Source organism: Protomyctophum parallelum (assembly GCF_964188405.1).
Source record: "Protomyctophum parallelum genome assembly, chromosome: 17".
NCBI classification, from domain to species: domain Eukaryota; kingdom Metazoa; phylum Chordata; class Actinopteri; order Myctophiformes; family Myctophidae; genus Protomyctophum; species Protomyctophum parallelum.
This window is the reverse complement of record NC_139719.1, coordinates 35,914,881-35,941,811: the sequence shown is the minus strand read 5'-3', so window position 1 is coordinate 35,941,811 and position 26,931 is coordinate 35,914,881. Positions and strand designations below refer to the sequence as shown.

Sequence of the window (26,931 nt, the reverse complement as noted above, 5' to 3'; positions counted from 1 at the left end):
CTTTTTTACTTGAATGTTACAAAAACAGCTAAATGTGTAAACATTCCATTAGTCACATTTACTTCCCCGCACAGAATATGGACACAAAAACACCAATGGTATTTTCCAAGTCATTTAATTTCAACAACTAATTTTCCATAATTTGATTATATTCTAAACTAAGGTCTTAGTCCTAACAAAGAAGTAAAAATCTACGTTTCAAAGTGACAAAATAGTTATATAAATATGAATTAAATATTGAGCAGACCTGTATTTGTGAACACTAAAATTTCAATAAATCAAAATGTGTGGTATATGCCTTTTATTAAACAATAGCTAATCTAGCAGTTTTCCTTCTGCAGAAGAAAATCTTGCCATTAAATGTACAAGGGAACCCAATCGATGTGTCCTACTTACATGCTCTGAGATAAACACAGTAGGCCTACACATACAGGGCTGTGATTGGGACCAATAACAGGAGTACATCTAAGTGCCATAGGAGACCAATCATTTTTGGAAAACAGATGGTCAGTCCTCCTGAGTACTATAGACGAATAACAGTTTAAGTCCAAATTGTATTGACCCCTCCACGAAAAGGCCTAGTTGTCCTGACCCCTTATCCATCATTTATACATTATGGATAATTAGTGTGGACTTAAACTGTTATTAGTCTATAGTACTCTGAAATCTGAAGTCATTTTACACCATTAGGCTACAATGACGCATTCATAATTACAGTTGGAAAATCTACATCATTAATGTACATAAGATCTAAGTAATAACATTTATTGAAAATCAGACCTTTTTTCTATGGTCTGTAAACTTCCAGAGTATACCAAATCTAATGATTTCATTGTACTCAATACAATGGTAAGATGAAGTTTGAGGTGTACTAAAACCATCAGCTGACATGTTTTCCAATATAGCATATTGCTTTAATCTACAAGCCCATAACGCGCCACCAAGTGGCGCGCTACGAGCTTGTAGGTCTGCTATTTTTGAAAGATCGTGAAAATATTTATTTCAGATTTTTTTCATATTTCGAGGTCAGGCCAAAATGGATTATTATTAGAACACACAGACTAAGTGAAGCCAACTGACAAGCAGGCTAACCAACTCATTCCCTGCCAGTTGGGAGATGGGCATTGGAAGGGATACATCGATATTCCAAAGCAAACACCACCCTCTCTACAAGTTGTACTGCAAACAAGGCTTTATGTTTATGAGCCCGGTTAGGCTACAAGCTTCTCTACAAACTGTGCAAATATATCTGTAAAAAAAAAAGTGGCAAATTTAAGAGAAGGAATCATTTCATGGCAAAAATTACTTACTTAAGTTGAACATATGAATTTGGTAGATGATCAGTCTTGTCACCATGTCATACATTTGATTACTATGTTTCTTTTGCATGATTACAGTGTATTCTCCAGAATTAAGCTGCATGAGGCATTTAAATATTTTCTTGCTAGGTAGGCAGGGATTTTTATGAGGTATTTCATACGTCAGAACAGTGCCACACATTTATATATTCATTATTTCATTTAAGGCATAAACAAAAGGAAATTTGAATAGTTTGTTTAAATGACGCAGCTCGTACTCCCAGCTCCATGGTTTTGCACTGATATTTTACAAACAGCAGAGCAGACAGGCACTGCAAATTAATTGGCATGTTTCTTTGAGTAAAACATAAGATAATTTGTCTCCAATGTACACATTTAGCAAATACAGCAAGTGGTAAAAGTATTGGGAGAGTGAAACCGGTTCCTTTTTAAACATTTCCTAGCAATACAATGGTTTTAACATACAAGATACATACAAGATAATCAAAGATCAATAAATGATCAGTTGCTTCATGTACAGCTTTTGAGCAGAAGATACAAAAATAATCAGATTGACCAGAGTAATTTCACTTCGAGTTCTGATAGGATTTCCACTGACTGCATTATTCTTAAATGTGACATTAATAAATCATAAGATTTACGAGTCCAGAACAAACCGTGTTTGTAAAAAATACTATCTCATAAGAAAACAAATGTTTTGTGTTCTACAGTATATGAATACAGTGAGACAAGATTTGTTCACACTTAATTGCTACAGTCGACTTACATTTTAGGCACTGGCACTTTATGCTTCTTAATAGGTTTGACAGGGGGTTACAATTCAAGAGCATGCAATACATGTGGTGCTGTGGAAATGCATCATTAATGTTAAAAGGTTAATGGTCATGGAGCAAAAGGACATTAATGTAGAAATGGCACAGTTCGAAGGAAAATATATATGAAAGAATACTATCTACAACATTTTACACATCAGGTATGTTCCTTTGCAAGGTGTACCCTGAGTGATGCCAATATCATCCTTGGCCATTCAATTTCTACCTGCCGTTCAACTAACTGAATAATTCTGGAATCAGACAGTGACTGAAACTTCCTTCAAGGCTACATGAATCTTAGAAGACGCAACATTTGTTTTTTGAAAGATTCATAAAAAGTTGTCCTATTAAAATATACACAAAAATAAAATCAATAGACCAATAATAAATTATTAAATATCCATTTTAGCATACAATGCCACTCAAACGTGTACTTAATATTAGCAGTACAACCACTGATTTAAGATTAAATGATTTCAGTAAAACACTTTGCCATTGACCTTTGGATACTCCCAGAGGTATTTTGACTGAACTAGAACAGGTTTGCCAAAAATTGCATTAAAAAGGAAATTGAATAACCCTTTCCATCTCATGACAATGCTGACGAAATAATTCAGATATATATCTGTATAGTTCTTTTGTAAGGAACTTACAGAGGCACTGAACAAAATCATATATAGATACTAAAGGAAACATCACCTTTAATAGAACAGTACCGTCTCTCATTAAAAGAAACAAAAAGGCATCAACATTTGCACATGGGCCTGGGCTGATGCAGTTTACTGTTCACTTTGGTTGGTTAGTTGTATCAGAATGAGCAGTGGACTCTCTACTTTGATCAACCGCTCCACTGCACAGCTCAGCGTTCTGGAATCTTGTGCACTCCATGAAAAACATTCAGAGCTTATAGGGTGGCCTAACAGACAATGGAGACTTTTATACTGCAGAGGTAAGATCGGAAGTCAATAATGAAATGTGCACATCTTCAAAACGACTTTTTGTCTGGTCAGGGGCACTTTCTGAAAAAATATTAATGATTTTACAATTATTGATAGAGGGATTAAAAAAAGAAAACTTATTTTTCTTTTAAGCACTCTATAACCCTACTTCAGAGGAAAGACTCCATGTCAAGGTCCATAAAGGAGCTGGCATCCATACTAAATGAGGAGTCATAGGCTTGGGAGTTCTGGTGCATCTTTTGATGGTGCCGCAAGTTAGACTTGCTGGAAAAGCTCTTGTCGCACAGCATGCAGGCAAAGGGCTTCTCTTTGGTGTGGATTCGCCGATGACATATGAGCTGGGTGGACACTCGGAAGGCCTTGCCACACTCCAGGCACTGGTATCGCTTGGGCTCTGTGTGTATGCGTCTGTGGTTCTTCAGAGCCATTAGGTTAGTGAACTCCTTCTGGCACACTGTGCAGAAGAAGGAGCCCGTCTTGTGGCTGTTCTTGTGGTTGAGCAGAGAGCCGGCATGGCGATATGTACGACCACAGTGCTCACATGCGTGGGTCTTCTCCTCGTTGCTTTCCTGCGGTTCCGACACTTCGCCCTGCATCTGGGAGAAGGAGGAGAGCCCCATGCTTTGTTCCATACCTGAAATCCAGCAGAGGTTGCTTTCCACCGGCTCTGTTGTCATGCCCTGCTGTTGCTGAAAGTGGTTTTGAAGACTGTGGTGGATGTCTTGGTGCTGCTGGTAGCTTGCCGTGTTGGGGAAGCTCTGGTGGCAGGGGCTACACACCACAGACCTGTCCTTGGAGTGCACCTCCATGTGGCTCTGCAAGTGTGTGAGCAGACAGAAAGTCTTCCCGCATTCAGGGCAGCAGTGGCGCTTCATCTGGGAGTGGATCTGTAGGGTGAGAGGGTCAGGGAATGTCTGGAGACACAAGGTACAGTGGTGGAGGTTTTCGGAGTGTGTCTTTTTATGGTTGAGGAGGGAGCCAGCGTGGCGGTAGGAGCGCCCACACAGGTCACACCTGCAGCAGGGATATGTTCACATTCAATCCATAAGCATTAGACTAACACTAAGATAATTTTACCCAAGACTAAATGATAGTAGAAACTCCAAGTTAGAACACTTAATGACGAAAAACTTATACGAAAAACAATGTTGAACAATAACAATAATCAGAAAATAAGTTTATAAAATGTAGAGGCAGTGATTTAAAACAGAAAATGAGGATAGAGCATGACTTACATATTCAGTTCATTATGGGACAGTAACTCACATGAAGCACTTGTCTCCACCCTCTGAATGTTGGACATTGGCCCTTGTTGAGTTATCCAGGCTCCTCCGGCAACGATGTCTCTTCAAGCCAGACTTGCCTTGGAAGCTCTTGCCGCATGCAGGGCAGCTGAAGTGGCTCACCGTGCGGTTATGGATCTTCTGGTGGTTGTGAAGGATACTGGCGAGGCGGAAAGCCTTTCCACAAGTGAGGCAAACATACTTTTTCTTCTGTGTGTGGATGCGTGTGTGATTACGTAATGCCATGGGATTGGAGAAGGGCTTGGAGCAGAACGTGCAGTTGAAGTGCCCCGTCTTGTGGGTGTTTTTGTGGTTCAGGAGACTGCCTGCGTGACGGTAGCTGCGATTGCATATGTTGCATGTGAACGGCCGTTCCTCCTTCTTTAGCGACACGTCTTGTGTCTGTGTCTGTGCTTTAACCTTGCCTGAAGGTCTATCACATGTGTGGCCTGCCAGCTGGTCAACAGACAAGAAGGCCTGCTTACATCCCTTGCATTTAACAGCTCTGGTTTTTAGTCCCCTCACAGCGCCTTGCCCAGCCTTTCTGAGGCGTCCACAGGCATGGGCCAACAACTGCTTTTTCCCCCTGAAGCCTTTTCCACAATTTTGGCAAATATGCCTCTTATATGCAAAGTGGGTGCGCATGTGGTTCTTCATTGCTAGTTGGTTAGAGTAAGTGTTGTTACACACAGAGCAGTAATATTCGCCCGTCTTATGAGAGTTTCTGTGGTTCACCAGACTTCCTGCATGCCGATATGTTCGCCCACATTGGTCACAGGCGAAGGGTCGAGGGTCACCCGACTCTTCTGATTTAACTGCATTTTCAGAAACAGTTTGACTTTGACGTGGTCTAACTTGAGGTCGTTGTCTGCGCCGTCGGATGAATGCATTAGCCTGATTGGCATTTGCATTTAGTGACTGCATTCCTCCTTCTGACCCATTCTTCCCATTCATTAGCATTAAAGCCTGGATCTGGTCATTGAGCTCCTGGATTTTTGCCTGGTTCTCCTTGTGCCTCCTCAGGTGGTTCAACAGCTGCTTCTGAATTTTGAACGCTTTCCCACACTCGTGGCACGTATGCCTGTGGGGGAGAAAAGAAGCATAGCGTTAATCCTTCGTTTACAAAACAAAGCACATTCTACAGAATGAATGGCAGGTGTGATGCCAAAACACATCTGCCATGTACACAACAGAAACTTGGTAGACTGTTCTTATCTTGTTCCACATCAGCATGGTTATTTTAAATAAGAATGTTAACATAACAGTCAAATATTTAATAATATGATTAACATTAGTGCTAATTTAATGTTTGCATTCAGGCACTAACCTCTTAACATCAAAATGGGACCTCTGGTGGCTTTTAAGGGCTAGTAGATTGTAGAAGCGTTTCTGGCAGACAAGACAGCGGAAAACTCCAGTTTTGTGTGACTTCTTGTGGTTAAGAAGTGAGCCGGCATGTCTATATGACCGCCCACACTGTTCACACTTGTACTGACGTTCTCCACTATCAACATTTTCTTTCAGGAGAACCATTTCATCATTGCATGTATTCATTTTCTGTTCACTGACTGCTGTTGAATTGTCTTTGATTTTAGCTGAACAACTGTGGTCCTCCAGATGATGATAACTGGTGCAGAAGATGCCACAAGCTCCACAGATGATGCTCTGTGCCTCGCTACCTCCAGTTTTCTCACTTTTGACGTTTGTCATGTCTAGATGTTCAGCATTATCTACCTGGGTCTGGTTGTGCAAACGCTGATGGGCAATCAAGTCCTGTCTTTTTGCAAAACTTTCCCCACAGGTACTACAGATCATAACCTCCCCTGACTCATCATCTTTCACCTCTTCATGGGAGGACATGGAAGAAGGGCCAGAGCTCACAGGCGTTCTATGAGACTGAGTGTGTCCACGGAGATGACTCCTCAGAGCACTCATGCTAGTGTAGCTGTTCCCGCATACAGAGCATTGATAGAGATCTCCATCATCTTCATCCTCGTCATCAGCATTATCACCTTCCTCGCCGCCATTCAACTGCTCGCTGTTTATATTTTCACGGAAATCTTGCTCACTAAAGTAACTTTGATCATGGCTGCCATTCAGGCCTTGGAACTCTATGTTTTCCCCTGGGGTTGCAACTGTGCACTGACCATTACTGTGCTGGAAGTTCATATTACTGCCATAGCCATTGGTGGAGGCTGTGTGTTGCTGTTGCAGCAAGGGACAGCTATGTGACTTGATCCCTGCAATGTCTGCAAAAGTCTCACCGCAGTCAGCACACATGTGCCTTTGCATCAGGTGCTCATCGTGAGGTAGATGTACAGTCCTATCTTGAGAGAATTCAGGACTGAATTGCTCATGGTATAACTCTCCACTGCTGTAGTCAACCGAGGTTTCCTGATCAAGGCCTAGCATGGCACCACCGCCATCCTCTTCCTGAGAAGGGAAGCAGCCCTCCAAGGTCAGGGGCTCTGAGGATAGCCAGTCTCCCTCATTGTTGAGGCTGAAGGTGGACGGCTGTCCCTTGTGGAGGCGGAGGTGACTCTTAAGAGCAGCCAAGTGGGGATAGCTCTTTCTGCAGATGGAACACTGATAAATCCCCACCTGATGGGATCGTTTGTGGTTGATTAAGCTCCCAGAATGCCGGTAGCGTTTGCCACAGATTTCACACTTGTAACGACGCTCCACTGAATCGGCAGCAGAGTCCTCTTCCATCTCATTCATGTCGTCAGCGCTTGCCATGTGTGTTAGGCCAGGGATGAGCACATCTGTATCCATGACCGAGGGTTCACCCTGACTATTCATAGCAGATGGTGTATGACTGTTGGAGCAGTCTGGGTACATGTGACCATTATTCATAATCTGCTCCTGTGGCTGATCAAAATCCCCATGGTTCTCCATTGACGAGGACACTGAGGGGACATTATTTACAGGTGAGGCATAAAAACTTGACTCAGGAGAAGCAATGTTATTGTTGTTATAAGACATATTATGGTTCCCTGGGGTGCCATCATGGTGCCCTAGTGACATAGATGAAGAATTATGCATTTGAATGTGTTCCTGGAACTTTTCATCATTAGGAAATAACACTTGACACAGGTGGCAGAAATTTACTGGTGCTTCCTCACTCTGAGGTGAAAAGTGGTCTGCTGGTGGCCCTGTGTATGTAGCATCCACTGCACTAGGGTCTGCCGCACTTCTCGTCTTGTGAGTTCTCTGGTGGCTGTAGAGAGCAGCCATGTTATTGAAAAGTTTAAAACAGACGGTACACTCAAACATTCCCACCTGGTGAGTCTTTTTGTGATTGGTTAGGCTTCGATGGTGAATGTATGACTTGTCACATAAATCACATTTGAAAGGTCGATTTCTTGCATCTTCAGAGGCCTCGGTTTCTGTATTATGGTCCTCAACAGGGCTATTTTGTGTCGAAGTTTCAGCGCCGGCTTCATCAAAGTAATTCAAATCATCTTCAGATCCATCGCCATTTTCACCTGAAGCATAGTCCGTGCCTACGCTCCTGAACGGCTGTTCCTTGGCGTGCCTAGATAGGTGAACCTTTTCATGGGTGGCTAGTTGGGTAGCAAGACGAAATGTCTTCCCACATTCCAAACAGGCATGCTTTTTTTGTGACATATGGCTCCGGAGATGACTTTTCAGGGCCAAAGCATTAGTGTTTTCTTTACCACATAGTTGACATTGGAAAGAGCCTACGTCATGTGTCTTCTTGTGGTTAGCCAAACTACCAGCATGCCTGTATCCACGACCACATTCATCACATTTATATTTGCGTTCCTCCTCTTGGTCCTGATGAATCTCCATATGTTCTAGGAGGCTGGGCATGTTGGCACATATCATGCCACACTGTTTGCAAGGAAACCCCTTTGTCCTGGGAGACTCGTGCATGGCCATTGCAAGATGTTTGAAATAATTGAGCAGGGTACAGATTATGTAGATAGTTGGAGGGGAAATACATTAGCTGACAAGCTAGTCCATCTAATAATAGTCTTGTTCGTTGTAGTAAGATCCAAGGAATGTCCAACAAAGTAACACTAGGGATGATGGCAGGCATGAGTTCCACACCATGAAGTGAGGGGTGGTTTGGGTTTAGGAGAGGCAGGCACAGCATGAAATCTGTTGAGGAAAAAAAGAAACTACAGTTAATTGAAGCTAGGGGGCAAATTTTAAATAACATTTTACAAACACTATGATGTATCATTCATTCACTCAATCAGTAAACATTAACACAAAAAAGAAACATATGAATACTTGTAGAAATCTTTAAATTGCTCCTGACACCGTCTAATCAACACGGCACGCCCACATGGCCATGTGAAATATTCGTGAATCTGATTCAGGACGGCAATAAATGGACCGATATATGGCTTTTTGAGTCTTCGTTCTTTAGCTTAAAGTAAAGGATGTTTTACTTGGTTGTGCGCATTGTCGCTCACCGCAAACTGCACAACAACAAGCGTCTATTTTTTTGTATGTAGGCCCATATAGAAAAGGATAGTCTACTCTAAAGTCTAAATCACCAGAATTGTTGAATGTTGTAACCGTGTTCACACTTAGCGTCCACCAGCACAGCTAGCAATGTCAATAAACCGGGGAAGACCAACGCCTGGGCGCTACAAAACGCATCGCATCGTTTTGTTTTCAAATGATTAAATAAAAGCAGTTTGTTGTTCTCCCTCGGCGTTTCAAAGCGAACCACATTCACCGCATCTCATCATCGCTGCGGAAAGTTCTGCTGATACGCAGGCACAGTACTGATTTTGTTTCACGAACGCGCTAACGTTAGCTGTTCGCTAGCCGCTACCCAGTAGCATCACCATCCCTAGCTAAACAAACATTGCACCAAAAAAGCCGAGAAGTCCCTTTATGCGAAGTCCCCTTATAAACGGATGCGTTACATAATCACCTCTAGCATCTTTGACTCAACAACCGCCTCCGACGACATGTTTTCATTCATTATTAACACATCGTTGTTTTCTTGATGCAACGTTAAAGGACAAGCCTTCTTTTTCAATTGTCTTTCCCCCTTCCTTCTTCCATCCTCATTTCCACATTGCTCTTGTTGCTAGGAAACAGGAAATGTGTCACGGTGAAATGCTTCCCCCTCTAAAAAAAAATAAAGGTATACACTACAGCTAACCAGCTAACCCACCACTGCTGCTCAACGGTTCTCAAACGTTTACATGTCAAGATCTCCCCTTAACCCCGACAGTATACAAATGGCCATTAAGGTCCCTTTGGTTCTATTTGTATGTCAGATTATACATGTCATATTAAATTTAGACCCCCCCCCCCCCTCCCCCTAAAAAAGGGAACCCGGACTGGAAAATTCCCTGAAATCCACTGAGAGAACCACGTCTGGGTTTCCGAGGCTATACTGCACTGCTAGCTGGGTCTAGACAGTGATGTTAAAATAAACGTAATCACACAGGAGGACTCACCATACATACAAACACAAATAAATAGTTCGTGTTATAAAGAAAATATATTTTACCTTCATTCATTCTCGTTAACTTTTCTAACACACAAACCATATCCCACAAAACACTTAGATTACCTTAGATTACGGCGTTATTGTTATTGCATGTTTAGCGGAGCCTACTGAATAAAAGTCATGTGTATTATCTTGTTAGAGCTTGCAATAAAATGAATTAAATTACCCCATTTCGAACCCATATGTTTTTTCCACAGAGACTCACTGTTTGCAGGCTGCAGCTGGAATGTTACTAGCCATGGTTCATGACGCTCGTATCATGGCAGTCATGTTTCAGGGCTAGAATGTTATAATCAAGCAACGCTGCTATGCATAAATGCAACTATAATAAAGTTGGACTGCACAATGCACATCTCAAGCAATTGTTTCAAGTCTCTGCAAGCAGTACTGAATTTCTGAAGTGTATGGAAAGAAATGGCTTCCTGGAAGATATGATAAATCTAATTTAATGATAGGTATCATGTTTTGGAAGTACCGGGGCGGGCAATGATGTAAAAAGTAGTACACATGACTTGTAGTCGTCAGCAGCTAAAACACCGGAATGGTCCTTTAGCGTGAACTACGTCATCTTATATAAAATCACAAACCCCGTTACCTTAAAACCACCGCTCAGGCGCTGTATACTTGTGTTTTCATAAATGTGATCACAGATCAACTTTATGCAGTCGGGTTGACTTGTTTCACTGTGTCTGTTATGTGATTTTTAGCCCGCTATGCTAGCCATTCCATAGCAGGAACGTCATCATGGTCCTAAAGCCGCCCTCCGGCACCGCAGTCTACTCCCAGCGCGGCAGTATAACCGGCCATCACCCTGGCTCTTGTTGGCGCGACATTATCATCCGATCCATCCACTAAACCAGGTAAGAATACCGATTTTGTATTTGTACGCGTGAATGTAAACGTGATGCAAAAGACGGCAGCTAAATTCATCCTGTATGATGGTGATGATGATGGTCATAATAACGACGATGACTCCGCTGAGCCCCGGTCCTAAAGCCAGCCATTTTGAGTAGGTTAAATTAACTAACATTAGCGAGTTTAGCTAACGCTATCGAAAGGCAATAATTTGTGTTCAGTTGGTCATAACACCTGGTGGCGTTACTGGTGGCGACTGGTTTTAATTTCACTTGATGATTTTACAATTGTGTTTCTAAGCTCGGATAACTTACCTCTCGCCTCCTGCTAACGTTTCGGTGTCCATCATACCAAATGCCCTGCCAACTTCCTTTTGGCATCAAGCGGTTAGCTTATTGTCCCTAAGGTCCTAATGCCAGCCATTTTGTGCGTTGCACCACACACCCCCTTCAAGCACACGCACATCCACTTTATCCTTATCCTTAGATCCTCTCGTATAGAATAGAATATTGACCATAGTAGCTGAGTTGAGTATCCAGCATTGTGTTGGTAATGCAAGGCTTGGTTCAAGGCCTATGGAAAATACCACAGGAACTCCACCCCAAAGTGAATGGTATTTTTTATTTATCAATTTCCCAGATTGCCTACTAATATAAATTCTCTCTCTCTTTCTAGTGACAATAACACAAAGGTATAGCATACAAAAAATATGGCATCCCCCCAACCTGGCAGCCCACCACTTGCAGAACAATCCACTCCAACATCTGCACAGAGTGAGGAAGGCCAACAGGAGGAAGAAGTGTCAAAGGAACCTACAAGAAAGCGAGGGAGAGGCAGACCTCCAAAATCCAAGCTTTCTTTCAAATGCTCTCCGTGTCAGGAGGCTTTCAAGAGCCCCTCAGCTTTACGAAGTCATAAACTTTTGGAACACAGCAAGGAGCGTCAGCAGCCACAACAGCACACATGCAGCCAGTGTAGTAAGACATTCTCTAGCAAGGCCCAACTCTCAAAGCATGAGCGCACACACTCAGCCCAGCGACCCTTTCAGTGTCCTGACTGTCACAAGGCATATAAGACCCCGACAGAGCTACGCAACCATAGCCGCTCCCACACAGGTGAGAAGCCGTTTATATGCACAGATTGTGGTAAGGCATTCATGCAAGCCATATGCCTGAGGATACATATGACACAGCATAGTGGAGAGCGTCCCTACTCCTGCCCCCAGTGCTCCAAAAGTTACCCCACTCTCTCTAAACTAAAGGTGCACATGCGTTCTCACACAGGTGAAAAGCCGTATTTCTGCACTGAGTGTGGCAAGAGCTTTGCTGACCCTTCTGTGTTCAGAAAGCATAGACGCAACCATCAGGGCCACCGGCCGTACGCCTGTGACAAATGTGGGAAAACGTACACCGAACTTAAGGACCTGAAAAACCATGAGCGATCTCACACAGGGGAAAAGCCATACTTGTGCTCAGACTGTGGCAAAGCCTTCTCTCGCTCTTCCTCACTCGCCTGCCACCAGCGCATTCATTCACAGAGCAAGCCCTACCAGTGTGAGCAGTGTGCCAAGGGATTCACCCAGCTCTCCTCCTACCAGTCTCACTTGCGCACGCACTCTGGAGAGAAACCGTTTCTCTGTCCACAGTGTGGTAAGATGTTTTCTGACCCCTCCAGTTTCCGGCGTCACCAAAGAGCCCACTCTGGTTTCAAGCCATATCCGTGTGACAAGTGTTCCAAGAGGTTCCGCCAGCCAGCAGATCTGGCAGTGCATGAGCGCGTCCATTCTGGAGAGCGACCCTACAAATGTCAGAGCTGTGACAAGGCGTTTGTTGCATCATGGGACCTGCGGCGCCACATGCTTGTGCATACAGACAAGAGGCCCTTCTCCTGCACAGAGTGTGGAAAATCATTTGCAGAGCGGTCCAGCCTCAACAAGCACCGTCGCGTGCACTCGGGTGAGCGCCCGTTCAAATGTGAAGAGTGTTTCAAGTCATTTGTTGTCTCCTCAAGCCTGCGCAAGCATGAGAGGACTCACCTGGCTGAAAGATCTCAACAGCAGATACAACAAGTTGTATCAGAGTCAGTGCCTGTCTTTCCTGCTCACACCACCCTGCCCCAGTTCTCCTGTAGCCATTGTGATGTTACGTTTGGAACCTGGGAGGAAGTTCAGGCCCATGAGAACCTTCACACCATGTCTAGCAGTTCCATTGTTACGAAAATTCATATTGGCTCACATATCTGTGAGACCTGCCATGCTGAGTTTGCACAGCTGGCAGAGTTGCAGGAGCATGAGAAACAGCACCCCAAGCCGAGGCCCCACGTTTGCAACAGCTGCGGCAAAGCCTTCCTTAACAAAGCCGGACTGCGCAAACACCAGAAGATCCACTCCACCAACAAACCCCACTGCTGCCCTCAGTGTGGCAAAGCCTTTTTGTTTGCTGCCTATCTGCGCAAGCACTTACGCACACACCCAGACCAGGTTCTTCACTCTCCAGCCACTTCACTCTCTGATCTGAGCATTATTCAACATACAGACCCGCTGCCCTCTCCACCACTACCACCACCCATTGAGATTCCCCCTACCATTGTAGAACATAGTGCAATATCTTTGGCAGTTCCTGTGACAGTACCTGTGACTGCCTTTCAGACCCTGCCAGAGTACTTGGTTAAGGAAGAGGGAGTGTAATTGATGTGCACTGCAGTAGCGATGTCACTTACAGGCTTACATTTAAAAAGACAAATTTGTATTACAAATATTTAGCTTGCAAAAATGGCTTCAAGACCTTTAATATCAAGTCAACGTAAAATGCCCAGAGCTTGTTTTTATAAAACCTATTGTGATTTGAAAGAAAACAAAACCTATTGCTATTTGAAAGATGCTATTTATATATTATTTTTGTTTTACTAAATATTTGTTACTATGGACTCTATAAAGTGTCTTATTTTTGTCATGATCACAGCATAAAAGCACACAGTCTTCTAAAATGATATGCTACAGCAGTTCCTACGGTGTGAACTAATCTCATTTTAACAACATTTACATTTAATGTGTTATGTACTATTATTTGAATCGTAACCTGCCTTGGTTGTTTGCCAATTTGGTATAATAATTAACTAATTTGTCACTGGATTTTGTGTAACATATTACTATGTGTAACATATTAGTACTACTGCATACAGTATTATGATTGCTGATGAAATTAAATCCTATTTGCTTTTAAACACCATTACCAAGTATTTATTTAACGTCACTTACACACAGTAATTCCATTGAGCAGTTGTAAAATAAAATATTTATTACCCTTTATGAACTTGCTCTAATGTTTAGGAATGTACCCCTCTTTCAGTATATTTGTATTAGATACTTAGCATCTTTGACAGCCAAGTATAATGTGGCTTGGAAAAAGTGAGGTGGCCTCAAGTTGACTCAACATGTTGACATGGTAGGCCTGGGCCGTGGCTCAGCGGCCCAGGCACCTTGGCTGGTAATCCAGTCTGGCAGTGTGCTGCGGGTTCGACTCCCGATCCCGACGGCCTTTGCTGCATGTCACCCCCCATCTCTCCATAAAATAAAGGCGAAACCCACAAAAAAAACATGTTGACATGGTGATCAACAAAATGTTAACAAAATAAAATATACAAGATGCAACAAAACAATTACATTTCTACAGATAAGTGAAACAAGATACTGGTATATAAAGGACATAATTTTAAATGGTGCAAACTGAATTGTCCCTTAAGACAATTACTAAAAAAGGGTTACTACATTTTTGAAAGAGTTCCAGGTGATCGAAGCATGAAAACAAAACATTTCCCAAGTCAAGTACAAGCTTGTGGGGTTTTACTAGCGATTTGCAGTGAAAGCCAGTCATTGAGATCAGGTAGGATGTGGTCCAGACTGAGGACCAATCTAGTTGTAATGCAACATGGCAGCTTCCATATAAAAGCTTTGTAGATAAATGAATGCATATGCCTGTCACATCTCTCAGAAAGAGAAGACCACCCTACTCTACTATACAGAATGCAATAATGAGTGCTATAAACTTCATGGATAATGAACCTTAGAGCAGAGTGGTAAACGGTATGAGCTTCAGAGTAGTGGTTTGCCTATAAATTACATCATAATCCATGACAGTCACAGAGAAAGTAATTTGTTGACAAGATTGTCTATTTGAATGTGTTTGTCATCTATCCAAACAGCAAAGTACTTGTATTCTGTTACTCATCATCTTACATTGGAAATATAACCTCTAGCTCTAGAAAATAATAACTTTGGTGAAAGTCAAATGGAATGTTGCAGTTTCTCCACAGCTGAGCAGAGTCTGCAATACAATACAATAACAATGTAAATGTGCATGGCAATTAGTTAAATCTGAATGTTATGTTGCAAGTGTAAAAAGGGTGGAAAGATTTAATGGCAAGCCACATTAATTCCTTTGTGATGTTTTGAAGACTATGTAAAACTATTAAAAATGATGAGTGGTTGTGGTTAGGCTGAGTGAAATATTTGCTCAGAAATCGTTTTAAATTACCGCAATGTATAATTTATGTATACCGGTAATACAAATCAGGATTATAATGAAAAACATTGTGCTACATTTTATTTTACTTTTACCCCTGCATATGGTGTTAGGCAATGGATGCAATAGTAACAGGACTCATCCTCAGCTGCTTACAGCAAAGGACAGGACCACCTACAAGTGCCGTTCACTGTGGTTCAGTTTCCTGTGTAGGCTACCCACTTTGTTGTGCCGTTCCTGGCAGAGCTCCCCTGGGTCGCTGACTTCAGCTGCAACTCCACTAGAGACTGCATCTTCACTCAAGCCTAAACCCATCATGACGGCCTGGAACCTTCTCTATTCGCATCATGCTCCGTCATCCTCATGGAGATGATTGCCTCCCACCTGCGCTTTGTGGCCCAGAAGATCTCCCGCTTGATGACTAATGTGGAGGTGGGTTATGTTTTCTTTAACAATATTTGTAAAGCACATTGCATTGTTATATGACGTACTCCATGAATAAAACTTTATTTGTTTTGAGGCGTAGGCCAAAGGGAGCTAGGTTGTTTCAGCTGCGTACACAGACACCAAGGCCAAGACGGTCATAGATCTTCACAGTCAGGGACAAATAAACTTTAGGCTTCTACTTGCTCAGCACCATTCTGAAGATTGTGGTGGAAGTCTGGTTTGTAGGCCTACCGTATATGTTCTGCAGCTGGTCTGGAAATTCTGATCTAATGATCAAATATCTAAACATTGAATCAAGACAAGCAACTTAAAAACTGTTTGGGGATCACTCAAAAGCCAGAGTAGTCAGATAAAGTGTTTTAAAGTGAAATATCTCTTTAATAATGCACAGCATATTCTCAGAGTGGGTGGGAAGTCTTGTTTTAGGACAAGACTAGCACATCACAATCACATCATGGTCAAAAGTGTGAACTTTCTACCGTAGGTTCCATAGTTAAATTTTTTTATTTCCATTATTAATATTAAATGATTCATTTATTCTTTGTTAGGTTTTATTATTAACTTATTGACTTATTTTATGCTTGTATAAAATGATATGTTTGTTTCAACTGTCTGGCACTGCCAAATTATTAAATGCCCAAAAAGGTTGCCCACGCCTAGGTTAACCAGTCAAAAATAATTTGAGTTTAACTATTAATCATTATCATATATGTTAGTAGACCTTTATTGATTCTGTCGAGGGAATTCAGTTAAAGCATGTGCATTTTTGCTTTTCTAGGGGACACCTGCCCTACAAAAAGTCTGCACGACCCTGAATAAAATATTTAAAAAATCTACAACATGGGCAACTGGTAACTGGAATATATTACTCATATTGCAGAATGCTAATCAATCAGCTTGCCTTTCAACAGCAGTCACATGACTTCAGTTGCTTCTAGAGAGGTAAAGAGACAGCCTGGGCACACGTACTTGAACTTCTATGCAGACAGAAGAAGCTGTCTTTTGTGGTTTTTTAGACAGCTGGTGGATGGAAATGAAGCTCCACCCACGCGGCATGCCGCTGGGGCAAGCTTTTCCGAGCTTCTTTTCCAGCCACCAGCTGTCTAAAAAAACCGGAAATGACGCAAAAGACAGCTTCTTCTGTCCGCGCATGGAATCTAAAGTGTGCTCAGACCCAGAGAGCGCTTTGCAGGTGATCAAAGGAACAAACTAAGCAGAATTCACCTGTAAGCTATGTATACTACATCATTAGACTGTCGCTCACCAAAAAGAGCAGATTTACAAGACAGTCACACAACAAAGCATACATTAAGCTTCAAGTGTCCTTTAAAATGCCAAAGGAAGAGGTTTTATGTCTCTTCTTAATTGAGATTGTCTTCCTGTTACTGTGCTTCATATTGTAGAGCAGAGCTGCAGCCGTGTCTGTTAGGGACTGTTGGAGAGAGAGAGATGAAGGACTCCATTACAATTACAACACACAACTCAAAGCATTCTTTCAGACACGGTTTTTAACAATGTACGAACCCTGAATGAAATATTTGTATTCTGATTACAGGCACATTACAAACAATTTGTACCATTATGGTAAGCAGTCTTCACACACTGGGGCAAGACGAACAAACCATACGAAAATGCATAAGTAATTAACTTCAAAACAGTGCAAGACAAATGAAAGATTGAATGAAAGATTGAAAGATTTTATGACATGTACCTTTGAGTCTGAGATGACTGACATTTTCTAGAAAGAAAAAGAAATTTGATGATCACTTTTACTTTATAAAGTATTGTATTGTATTGAGCATATTAACTGTGTATTTTGAAAAATGACATCAAAAGCTCACCCTTGTGTAGTTGTGTATGTTATTGTATATTGGCTCCATGGTTTTAACCCATTCTTCATATGTCTGTTCGTCCTCTGCACTGCGATTACGGTCTCTGTTAATACCGGGAAACAAATTTGATTTCTACCCCTCTTCTCACATAACCATGGGTTCCCAAACATTTTCATGCCAAGGACAACCAAAGTCTCTACAATCTCAGTGGGTCATATTGTGACACATTGTGACAATAATGACATGATCAACATAGTGAAGCCACAATAATCTCATGAATTAGTACTACGTAGTTGCGTGCGTCCATGCGTGCCTGCGTGCGTGTGTGAGATGCATATAGTAATTGTTTGTTTCTTAGCTTATATAGTGTATTTATTTTTAGATTCCTTGTGCAACATTTTGGTAACGCTGTTTGAAAAATGTGCTATATGCCTAGAAATAAGGTGGATTGGAATAGTATATCTATATAATTATTATTTTACTCCTTCCATATTTTACTTCCCTCTCCTTTCCCACATTGTAAGATAATGAAAACCGATGGCTTTTGGCTGGTGATACCAACTTGTCACAGAGAATAATCTACCTCACTTTAGCCTCTATTCCAACACTTAACCACCACCTCCCTCCATATTGTTGACTCACAGTGCTCTCTCCATTAATTTTCTCTGCATCTCTCCTTCACTCTTGGCATCCTGGAAGCGTCCCCTGACTGCCAGCGCAGCGCTGGCCTGTGATGAGTTGAGCTGAATGATGGCCAGAGACAGAGAGGAAAGGACTGACGAGCTGTAGGGGACAGTCAGTGGACACTTTTAATATTACCGTATTGCACTTATTGTTACGTTCCAATACGAACATCACAATTTGATTAAGGGGAGATGACGGTTGAATTAAAATATACCTCCTTGGCCTTGGGGCAGAGACCGATTTAAGGAAACGGAAATCAGTTGCTTGAAATGTTGAGCAGAGACATGAACGCTAACAGGGAAGCTTAGTGAATGCAACACAGGGCACCTGTCATCTGTCACCTCCCGGTCTTCTGTCAGGACTCGGAGCATCCTCTGTCCATCCCTCTGTCTGTATCTGATCTGTAGTTGGATGGACACATGGCTGCCGGAGGTTGGGGGTGATGCTACAAGCAAAAATGCAGACATGTTTTAACCACATTCACAGCTTTAATTATAGGTGAAAGTAAAAAAGTTAAGCTTAAGTGGCTAATATTCTTCTAATTGTCTGACTTGTTTGTCTTCTCACCTTCTGAATCTCCTTCCTTGGCTCCAAATTGAAAGGTGATCTCCTTTTCTGGAGCCATGTTACCAACCTCTCTTGTCCCTTTGTGGCCTCCCACCCTCTCACCCATCACCCTCCTGAAGGACAGGACAGTGTGACAAGGGCAATGAGGATGAAATAGGGTTAATGTGGTTAAACAGATTGTGATGCTATATAAACTGGAGAGTGGAGACACCCTGGAACCCCTTCAAGGACCCCTGGAGGTCCCCGGACCCCACTTTGAGAACCACTGATGTTATGTAATGCTAAGGCCATATGACGTACACACCATGTGCTTTATATCTGAGCCATGGATCAAGAAAGAGGGCTGCCTCGAAACACATTGGACTAAACGCTTGCCTTGGATCATCTAATGTTTTCCAGATGCACAGAAGTGGGATTCAGAACTCACAGTGTTTGGGGCAACAGTAAAGTGACGCCACAGTGTGTAGCTATGGTCCTGTTCTCAATGATCTCTTCAAACTCTGTCCACAGCTTATGAGGGCTTGTTATCACCACCTAGGGGAAAAGACAGGAGACACACCCAATGTAAACTTGAAAGATGTGAAGGTTGATATTGCATGGCACATACCTCTTCATTCTGACAGAGTCTGACACATTTAAGCCTAATTTATACTTTGTCTTAAAAAGACAATGTTGCTTGCCAAGAATAACATTGTGTCATACCTTCCCGCCTGTGCGATCTGCGAGTCTCCCCAGCTCATCCAGCCTGCAGTCTGTTCCTTCTATGGACAGCACAGATACTGTCACACTAGAGAAGAAAAGGTTATTTCACCATAAATGTCATTGCAAGTTGCAACAGCACACATATGGTATCCATTATAGTAGAGGTCCTAACCACCCTGTATTTTCCTATATTAGCACTATGATGTTATTCTCCAAACAATATAGGAGGATGGGCAACAGCGCTTCCGATTCAGGTATAAACATGTGATCTCTTTGAAGGTTTTATCTGTGTGGTCCCTCCCCAGTTGTACCAACCCCTGTTTGGCAGCATATTCCCCCAAATCCTGGTAGAAAATGGTTGATGACAGAAGAGTGCGAGCATCACTGTCTTCCACTTCTAGATTGCCCAACTCTGTGTTCGCCTTTCCATCTGTACAGATTATCACCTTGGAAACGGACAAAGACAGGTGGTGTTTGAATAGTGAACACAGAAGTACAAATAGGAATATGGTACAAAATAGATAGAATAGAACAGAATAGATAGAAATGATTAATTAATATTTACAAATTAGGTATTTCAGGGTACAGACTTACCTTTGAACCTGGCTGCCTAGAGGCCATTGCGATGGCGATGAGTGCAGCTGGACCCAGGGCTGTGGCTCCGCACTCTGATAATCTTAAAAAAAAGATTTCTGAATTAGGTATATTTGAATTGATCTTATCTTATTTTAATTTCTAGCTGCTTTTAAAGCATCTTGTTTTCATTTAGATTTTTAACCCTGACATGCATTTCATCCATAAAATAATATAAATAAAATTTGCTTCTTTTGCTTGATTTTGTTACTGCTTTTTCGTTTTTGTTTGCCTGATGGAAGAATATTTTTGTAATCCAATATTATTTTTTTAAATCTCATTGTCTCACTTAATATCTCTAATCTTCTATGCTAAACCATTCTACATACTTTCTAGAACAGTCTCCTACGGTCTGTTCTACTGTTGTATAAATGAACTGAGGTGAATAATGAGAACAAAAAGTCATTCTTAAACTATTGGTTCTCAAATTGGGGTTCGGAGGCCCCCATGGGTCCTTGAGGGTGTCCCCAGACAAATCAGTTTAATCACTCTGACCCTATTTTATACTTAGGCCATTTTAAAACGGCTGATCTACAATCTCAAAATGTACCATGATGTGGTGGTGCCATTGTGAGCTTGAGATAATTTTGACAATGCTTAATAAATCTTCTCCTTATGGGGTCCCTGGCACAAAATCGTTTCAGTTGGGGGTCCATGGCCAAATACATTTCATTTTGGGGGTCCTTGACATGTAAATATTTGAGAACCTTTGCTTAGTTTAAACACAATGCAAACATTTAAATAATATATTCATCCTATATAGAGTGACCGACAGTCACGTTTTCCATTTTTACCCCAGAAGCTCTCTCTGCAGGTAGTTCTTGGTTTGTGAGAGCGGAGGTGGACTTGGGAAGCTAAAGGCAGCCTCCTTCAGATACTCGCTGTCAATCAACTCTGCACCCACCAGGAAACGGGATGTGAACTCCTCGTAACCATGTATCGTCACCTGGTGATAGACCAAACACAGCAATGACTGAGAAATCATTATTCAAGATATTTGCTGTTGTCTGCATAATTCAATTCCACATTCTCTTACATGTAACAGTAACTAACTACTATTTTCATAAAATTATAAAAAAATATATATTTACCATAATAAGTATATAATTAAAAAAAAAATATATATAGGCCAATCTTTGGCCAATTATTGTACTTGTATGAAAATATAAATACATGTTTTTGATCCCAGCACTGTGTTGCCATTAGAAATGTGAGAGACTCTTTACCTCAGTGGGAAATGGAGTGTTTCTATTCCCTACCTGATTGTTGAAGGTGATCAGACCCACTCGTGCATGTGGTTGTTGGCGAGTTAGTTTCTGAACACACTGTAACACAGACTCCTGGACAAACTGGTTTGAAAAGAGATTTTTATCAAATTCAGCATTTACCAGGAAGGAATGGAATCCATGTGGTTGTATATTTGGCATACTAGTCTATTATGATTCTTTTGAGTTCAATTTTTAAGTTTAAGGATAATTATACCCTACCTGAAGACGGGACCTGTAGAAAAGCTGCCCTCCCTCTGACACCTTTAAGGACAGGTAAAAGTCACAAAACATGAAACCAAATAAGGATATAGGTAAAACAAAAGGCACAAAACATAAAACCAAATTGATGAAAAACTAAGTGATGACATTTCTTGAAATAGATATAGATGAAATTTTTTTTAGATGTAAAATAAAAATCCAATTTCAAGCTTGTGGGGTCCTTGGTGGAGTTCCCAGCTAAATTAGTTAAATAATCATTTTAACCACTTTAACCCTATATATACTGTACACCAGCATTTAAACAACACAAATCTTGTGTGGCACAAAATATTTTCAGATGGGGGTCCGTGGCCAAGTACATTTGAGGATCCTTGACATGAAAAAGTTTGGGAAGCACTGATATAAAACAGACTTACCTCTGAGGTTATGCTCATGGAGCCAGAGATGTCAATACAGAAGAGAAGCAGGGTGTCGTCAGGCGATAGGAGGTTCTCATCGGGGCTCAACAGGAAGAGGCTGTCCTGGCAGCCATTTTGGGGACACCGGAGTTTGGCAGTGCCAGCTTCTGTGGGCTCCCATGACTGACAGAAGTAACACTCCTTAACCTGCAGTTCAACATAGTGATGGAAGTGATTTTATCGGTTAGTGACATCGAAGAGTCAAAGACACAGCTCTCTTATAGCCTACTAGAGAGACACAAGAAGTTAGCAGCAGGTAATAGAAATAGATATGAGAAAAAGAGAGGAACAGGTGATGACAGCAACAGAAAGCGGAGACAAAGAAAAGAAAACAGTGACTTCTCATGCCCTATTCAATTTTTCTACAATATCCGATCTACAAGCATAGCATTACATGTTGTGAGCGCATACGTCAAATATGGACAAGATGAAAGTGATTAAGATAATCACGTTTATTTGCTTCATGAGGACGTGCACAGTAACTGTCATTTTAACATCATGTTTGTACATCTGTTGCATTAGAGTTAAAGGTCAAATGTAAAGATCAAATTACCACATTGTCATAGCAGGAGTCCAGTACAGAGCCACAGTGGGAACAGGTGTTGGGCACTCCTTCTATGGTTACCACTGAAAATACATACACTAATCAAGAAATAATCAATGGCTAATATGCAATTGCTAAATAAACATTTTAGATGAAAATATATTTAGATAAACAAACTTTCGACCAGAAGAGAGATAACACTGGTTTGAGGGTGTGATTAGAGTGTCCCTGAGATTGGGAGGTCAGGGTTCAATCCTTGGCCGAGTTATGTTATGTTCTAATGACATGGACACTGTGTTATATGGGGTTTGCAGATAATGGTTAAGGTGCCTTTAAGAGACTGGTTATTATGGGATGCTCATGTAATACACAGAGCGTGCAAAATAACAAGGAAGTTCTGTTCTGTACTGAGACAAGAGACTAAGTAAAGCCGTGTTGGTTCTGACGTTCAATCGTGTGTGCGTGTCAGTCTTTTACATTATACCAAAGACTATTAAAAATAATGGTACCCAATGTCATGCCACATACAAGCCTGTCTAGAGGGTCTATTTGTACATCATGTCCAGGGGGATCAAGCTGCCTCACGCTAAGGAAATAACAGATTGGCTCCTGTCCTGACCAATGGTCCACATTATCGACATGGCTTGACTACTTACTTGTACGTCTTACTATTTTCTGTAAATGGTAAATGGTAAATGGTGCATTTATATAGCGCTTTTATCCAAAGCGCTTTACAGAGATTGTGCATTACATTCACCCATTCACACACACATTCATACACCGATGGCAGCGGAAACCATGCAAGGCACCAACTAGCACATCGGGAGCAATTAGGGGTTCAGTGTCTTGCTCAAGGACACTTCGACAGTAACTCTGGGGGAGCCCGGGTTCGAACTGGCAACCTTACGGTTACCATCCAGGCACTCTACCCCTGAGCCACCGCCGCCTATGTACATTGGTACATATTTTTGTATAGCTCATTTACTATAAATTGTACTTTACTGAACTTTACACCCAGCTTTATTTTATTTGAATTATCACTTGTTTACCAACCATTTTCATCTGAAACCAGTTTTCCCAAACTGAGAAGGATCACATTTGGATTGCCCGGTAAAGGTCCTTCTGATGAACCTGCACCGTGAAAGAAGATACGGTAAAACTAAATTGAAACCTGAGAGGAAATTGTAATTGTCACAGCAGCCAGTAAACAGATACAGATTGGAGATAAAGCCACAGAAAAAGAAAATATAAAAATGTATGAAACGGTAAACATTTACCAGTAGGAGCCATTTCAGAAGGAGGGATTGAGGGGGACTGAGAGAATGAGGAGGATGTTGAAGAGGGTGGCAGCAACAGCAGGTACTCTGGCATTGACTTCAAGAACGAGGGTCTGGGTGGGAGTGGTGGAGCTGAGGTTGGAACCAGAGCCAGAGTAAGACAGAGTTACGACATTGAGGGGGCAGAAAAGTGTGCGCTCAAGCTCTGTTCATGCAGCCTGAACTGGGACAAGATCGAGTTGGAAATACATTGTTTTCAAAGGGTGGCGCAATTATGAGCAATTTTAGGCATGTGTGCAACATGACAACTGTTTTAAAGTAATTTGCACAGTAACAACTAAAGTCTCTGTAATGTTTATGTTGTACAATTACTAAAAAACTATATAGAATAAAGGGATTTAAGATCATTAGTCCAATGCATTTCTGCCAACTCCTGTCCAGGAGTCCAGGCTCTTCGCCAATAGAAGTCTATGTAGAAAACCCGCCATTGGACTGGCCCCATGAAGTGAACGGAGTTGTCGTAACTCTGTCTTACTCTATGGCTCTAGGCAGAACCACTCGAACTGATTTGTTTAATTGGTCTTTTTCCAAACAGGTGATGCTGATTGGCAAAATCAGCATCACCTGTTTAGAGTCTGCAGGTTTGTCCGAATCAAACTGAAAATGACCACAAAGGTTAAAACCCATAGACATAAATACCTATAGACACCTATCTCTATGGCATGCCATAGACAAATAACGCACTTCCAGAAAATACACTAGACTGACGCTGTTAAAATGCATCGTAAAAAAAAAACTGTTCTAGAACCATTACTGTTAACCTAATTTATGAGTTATGATTATTTTAGTGGATAATAATAATGTACATGCCCCATGCCATGTACTATATTACAGACAACTTTGCACCCAAAATATTGCATTGCTCCAGTGAACTGCAGCGGCCAACGAATAGTCCATTCACCTGTCTTCTGTGTTGAGACACTGGTAGCAATTGGTGACTTTGCCTCTCCCCCACTGCATTCTGGGATGTTATATGTGTAGTTTGGGTCCCAGGGATAGGCGGCAGTGTCAGGCTCAACCTTGGGAAGGTCATAGGTGAATGTCTGACTGTCTGTGTTGGGAGTTGGACTTGTGAGTGGCTTGCTGTAAGGTAGAGACTTTCTATTTGCTGAAGGTCTCATGTGTGGTGGAAGAAGGGCTAATGAAATGGATAAGGGCACAGTGTCAAGCCTGAAAACAATCTACAATGAACTGTGGGTTAGTGGTCAGAATCCTAATCACTTTAGAATCAATTATCAATATGTCCTACTTTAGGTAAAATATAGACAACAGACTTGTTTAGTGTAAAACATAGGGTACCTATCTTTCGAGGTGGTGTCATCAGTTCATGTGTCTTGTTGTCAGAGGCACCTGCTCCTGTCTTGAGGTGAAAGGCTGCATTCTCATACACAGGAGAAGGCTTTGCATCTTTCGTCACCTCTTCATTGCACACATGCTCAAAGAACTTCTGGGCAGGAGGGAGGGTTTTTGGACGGTTGGGTACTTCTGAGTCTGACGGTTGGGTTGGAGGAGGAGGGGGTGGTATGCTAGGACGGACCCTGTTGATGGGAGGGAGGAGCGCTACAAAATATGACAAGAAAAAATGTGCTTAAGATTGTAATGGAAACATTCTCAGTCATATTTTGCACACACAATAACTGTAGCTACTGTACATACAGTATTGCAGATTGCTCCTGATACTGCACCAAATCACATCAAATGTATTGGACACTGTTTCTCTATCTATATCATGTTAGTCTGCTGTAATGTTTGCAGCTTGCCTTGGGGACCATTCAAGTCATATCCTATCTTATCTCATAAGAGAGCATGCATGTGAATTATATATTAGGATGCAGACAGTGAAAGTAGGCTAAAATGGTAGCTTACACCATCTATATGCAGTGCACTGCAGTGATTCAAGTATGACTCAGGTGGCATTTACAGTAGACCTGGGCTATCAGTGATTATATGTTCACAGATAGATGAACACAGAGAGCTGCACAGTTTGCTGTGAGCAGCCTATACACAGCATGTACTGACCAAATAGACAGCCAAAGTCACTGAACATTTGAAATACACTTTTCACCTGAGCGTTTGATGACATGTGGATTTGTACTTTGGACCCCTCTCTGATTGGCTGATGGTGGGACATAAACAAACCCACAAGCAAATTCCATTGGCTTTGCTCCCTACCAGTTAAAAATTAAACAATAAATGAAACAAACAACTTCAACCCAACAAAGATACATTTAATAACTAACACTTTTACAGTCAATTAAAGCACTAACTTAATCAAGAAACAATATTGTACAAGCAGGACATAGGCTAATAATGCATTGCTTAAGGTTATCCCCATTTAATAAATCAAATGTAGCCCAGTCGTTACAGCCAGTCCAATTAACAATATATAGTACAGAGTCACAGACCCAAAAGTGGGCTGGTATTAGTGTCATGAAATGAATAGGCCTACTGAATTAAATCAACAAATAAGAAATAACAATACGAGTAGAGACATAGGCATACCTGTAGTCACGGAGTCCTTTGGGCAATGACTGTTGAAACATTAGTAATCCCTCCCAGTCACATAGTACCTGACGTCTTGTCGTGTGCATACTGTAATGTCTAACAGAGCTTGAGCAACCGGTTTCTCCCAACATACAGTACAGTACAGCTGCCCAGTTACTCAGCCAGTGATTTAATTGCACATTACCTAATGTTTGTCAAACATTCCATAACTGTGAAAAGAGTGGGCGTGAAAGGGATAGGTGATAGATAGATAACATGTAGCACTGAGGTATGGAGTCAAAGGAGGAGCTGGTTAAAATGTGTTTCATCTCCTCCACTGTAGGCTGCAGGCCCATCCACAAGAATGACACTGGGGGCACACAAGGTTGAGTTAGAGTCTAGACTTTTATTTTGAAAATCCAATCCTAATGTCAAGAGGAATCATGTCCTTCTGTATAATAATTATCATGTAAACATTGATTTATTAACTAACATCATCTGG

At 41.7% G+C, this 26,931-nt stretch overlaps 3 protein-coding genes across 8 annotated transcripts; 1 reads left to right on the top strand and 2 right to left on the bottom strand.

Annotated features, from left to right (window-relative positions):
* Positions 1 to 286: 286 nt before the first annotated feature.
* On the bottom strand, positions 287 to 11,097 carry znf646 (zinc finger protein 646). 4 transcript variants are annotated; one of them, XM_083788265.1, is made up of 4 exons: positions 11,049 to 11,097; positions 5,701 to 8,501; positions 4,357 to 5,454; positions 287 to 4,104 (listed from the first exon to the last, which is right to left on the bottom strand). In XM_083788265.1, the coding sequence occupies exons 2-4, from the start codon at positions 8,277 to 8,279 to the stop codon at positions 3,240 to 3,242; spliced, it is 4,542 nt and encodes a 1,513-aa protein (XP_083644391.1). In that variant the 5' UTR covers positions 8,280 to 8,501; positions 11,049 to 11,097; the 3' UTR covers positions 287 to 3,239. The 4 variants fall into 4 exon arrangements, with proteins under 4 accessions (XP_083644391.1, XP_083644390.1, XP_083644389.1 ...); XM_083788264.1 differs by lacking the exon at positions 11,049 to 11,097 and adding an exon at positions 10,475 to 10,591; XM_083788263.1 differs by lacking the exon at positions 11,049 to 11,097 and adding an exon at positions 9,292 to 9,427.
* Positions 10,620 to 14,002, top strand: znf668 (zinc finger protein 668). 2 transcript variants are annotated; one of them, XM_083788267.1, is made up of 2 exons: positions 10,620 to 10,739; positions 11,410 to 14,001. In XM_083788267.1, the coding sequence occupies exon 2, from the start codon at positions 11,444 to 11,446 to the stop codon at positions 13,418 to 13,420; it is 1,977 nt and encodes a 658-aa protein (XP_083644393.1). In that variant the 5' UTR covers positions 10,620 to 10,739; positions 11,410 to 11,443; the 3' UTR covers positions 13,421 to 14,001. The 2 variants fall into 2 exon arrangements, with proteins under 2 accessions (XP_083644393.1, XP_083644394.1); XM_083788268.1 differs by lacking the exon at positions 10,620 to 10,739 and adding an exon at positions 10,869 to 10,888 and having other exon boundaries at positions 11,410 to 14,002.
* Positions 14,003 to 16,785: 2,783 nt separating this feature from the next.
* LOC310874951 (circularly permutated Ras protein 1-like) lies at positions 16,786 to 26,910 on the bottom strand. Of its 2 annotated transcripts, XM_083787906.1 has the most exons (21): positions 26,448 to 26,910; positions 26,011 to 26,113; positions 25,245 to 25,505; positions 24,847 to 25,083; positions 23,886 to 24,017; positions 23,662 to 23,739; positions 22,618 to 22,691; positions 22,023 to 22,211; positions 21,607 to 21,648; positions 21,379 to 21,468; positions 20,914 to 21,065; positions 20,081 to 20,162; positions 19,802 to 19,932; positions 19,487 to 19,571; positions 19,212 to 19,318; positions 18,785 to 18,897; positions 18,545 to 18,662; positions 18,176 to 18,316; positions 17,543 to 17,636; positions 17,413 to 17,439; positions 16,786 to 17,133 (listed from the first exon to the last, which is right to left on the bottom strand). In XM_083787906.1, exons 2-21 carry the CDS (start codon positions 26,099 to 26,101, stop codon positions 17,017 to 17,019), a joined length of 2,361 nt encoding a protein of 786 aa, XP_083644032.1. In that variant the 5' UTR covers positions 26,102 to 26,113; positions 26,448 to 26,910; the 3' UTR covers positions 16,786 to 17,016. The 2 variants fall into 2 exon arrangements, 1 of the variants encoding a protein (XP_083644032.1); XR_014570600.1 differs by lacking the exon at positions 16,786 to 17,133 and having other exon boundaries at positions 17,421 to 17,439; positions 18,432 to 18,662.
* Between the last annotated feature and the right edge of the window lie 21 nt (positions 26,911 to 26,931).

Bases quoted from the DNA above. Each gene is read 5' to 3' on its own strand.
- znf646 (XM_083788265.1), bottom strand. From the start codon at position 8,279: ATGGCCATGCACGAGTCTCCCAGGACAAAGGGGTTTCCTTGCAAACAG. The intron at 5,455-5,700 runs GTTAGTGCCTGA...TCTCCCCCACAG, and splicing joins TCCCATTTTGATGTTAAGAG to GCATACGTGCCACGAGTGTG. The intron at 4,105-4,356 runs GTGAGTTACTGT...TCCCTGCTGCAG, and splicing joins GGTGGAGACAAGTGCTTCAT to GTGTGACCTGTGTGGGCGCT.
- znf668 (XM_083788268.1), top strand. From the start codon at position 11,444: ATGGCATCCCCCCAACCTGGCAGCCCACCACTTGCAGAACAATCCACT.
- LOC310874951 (XM_083787906.1), bottom strand. From the start codon at position 26,101: ATGGAATTTGCTTGTGGGTTTGTTTATGTCCCACCATCAGCCAATCAG. The intron at 25,084-25,244 runs GTACCCTATGTT...CCATTTCATTAG, and splicing joins GACACCACCTCGAAAGATAG to CCCTTCTTCCACCACACATG. The intron at 19,572-19,801 runs GTTGGTACAACT...TTTCTTCTCTAG, and splicing joins GAATATGCTGCCAAACAGGG to TGTGACAGTATCTGTGCTGT.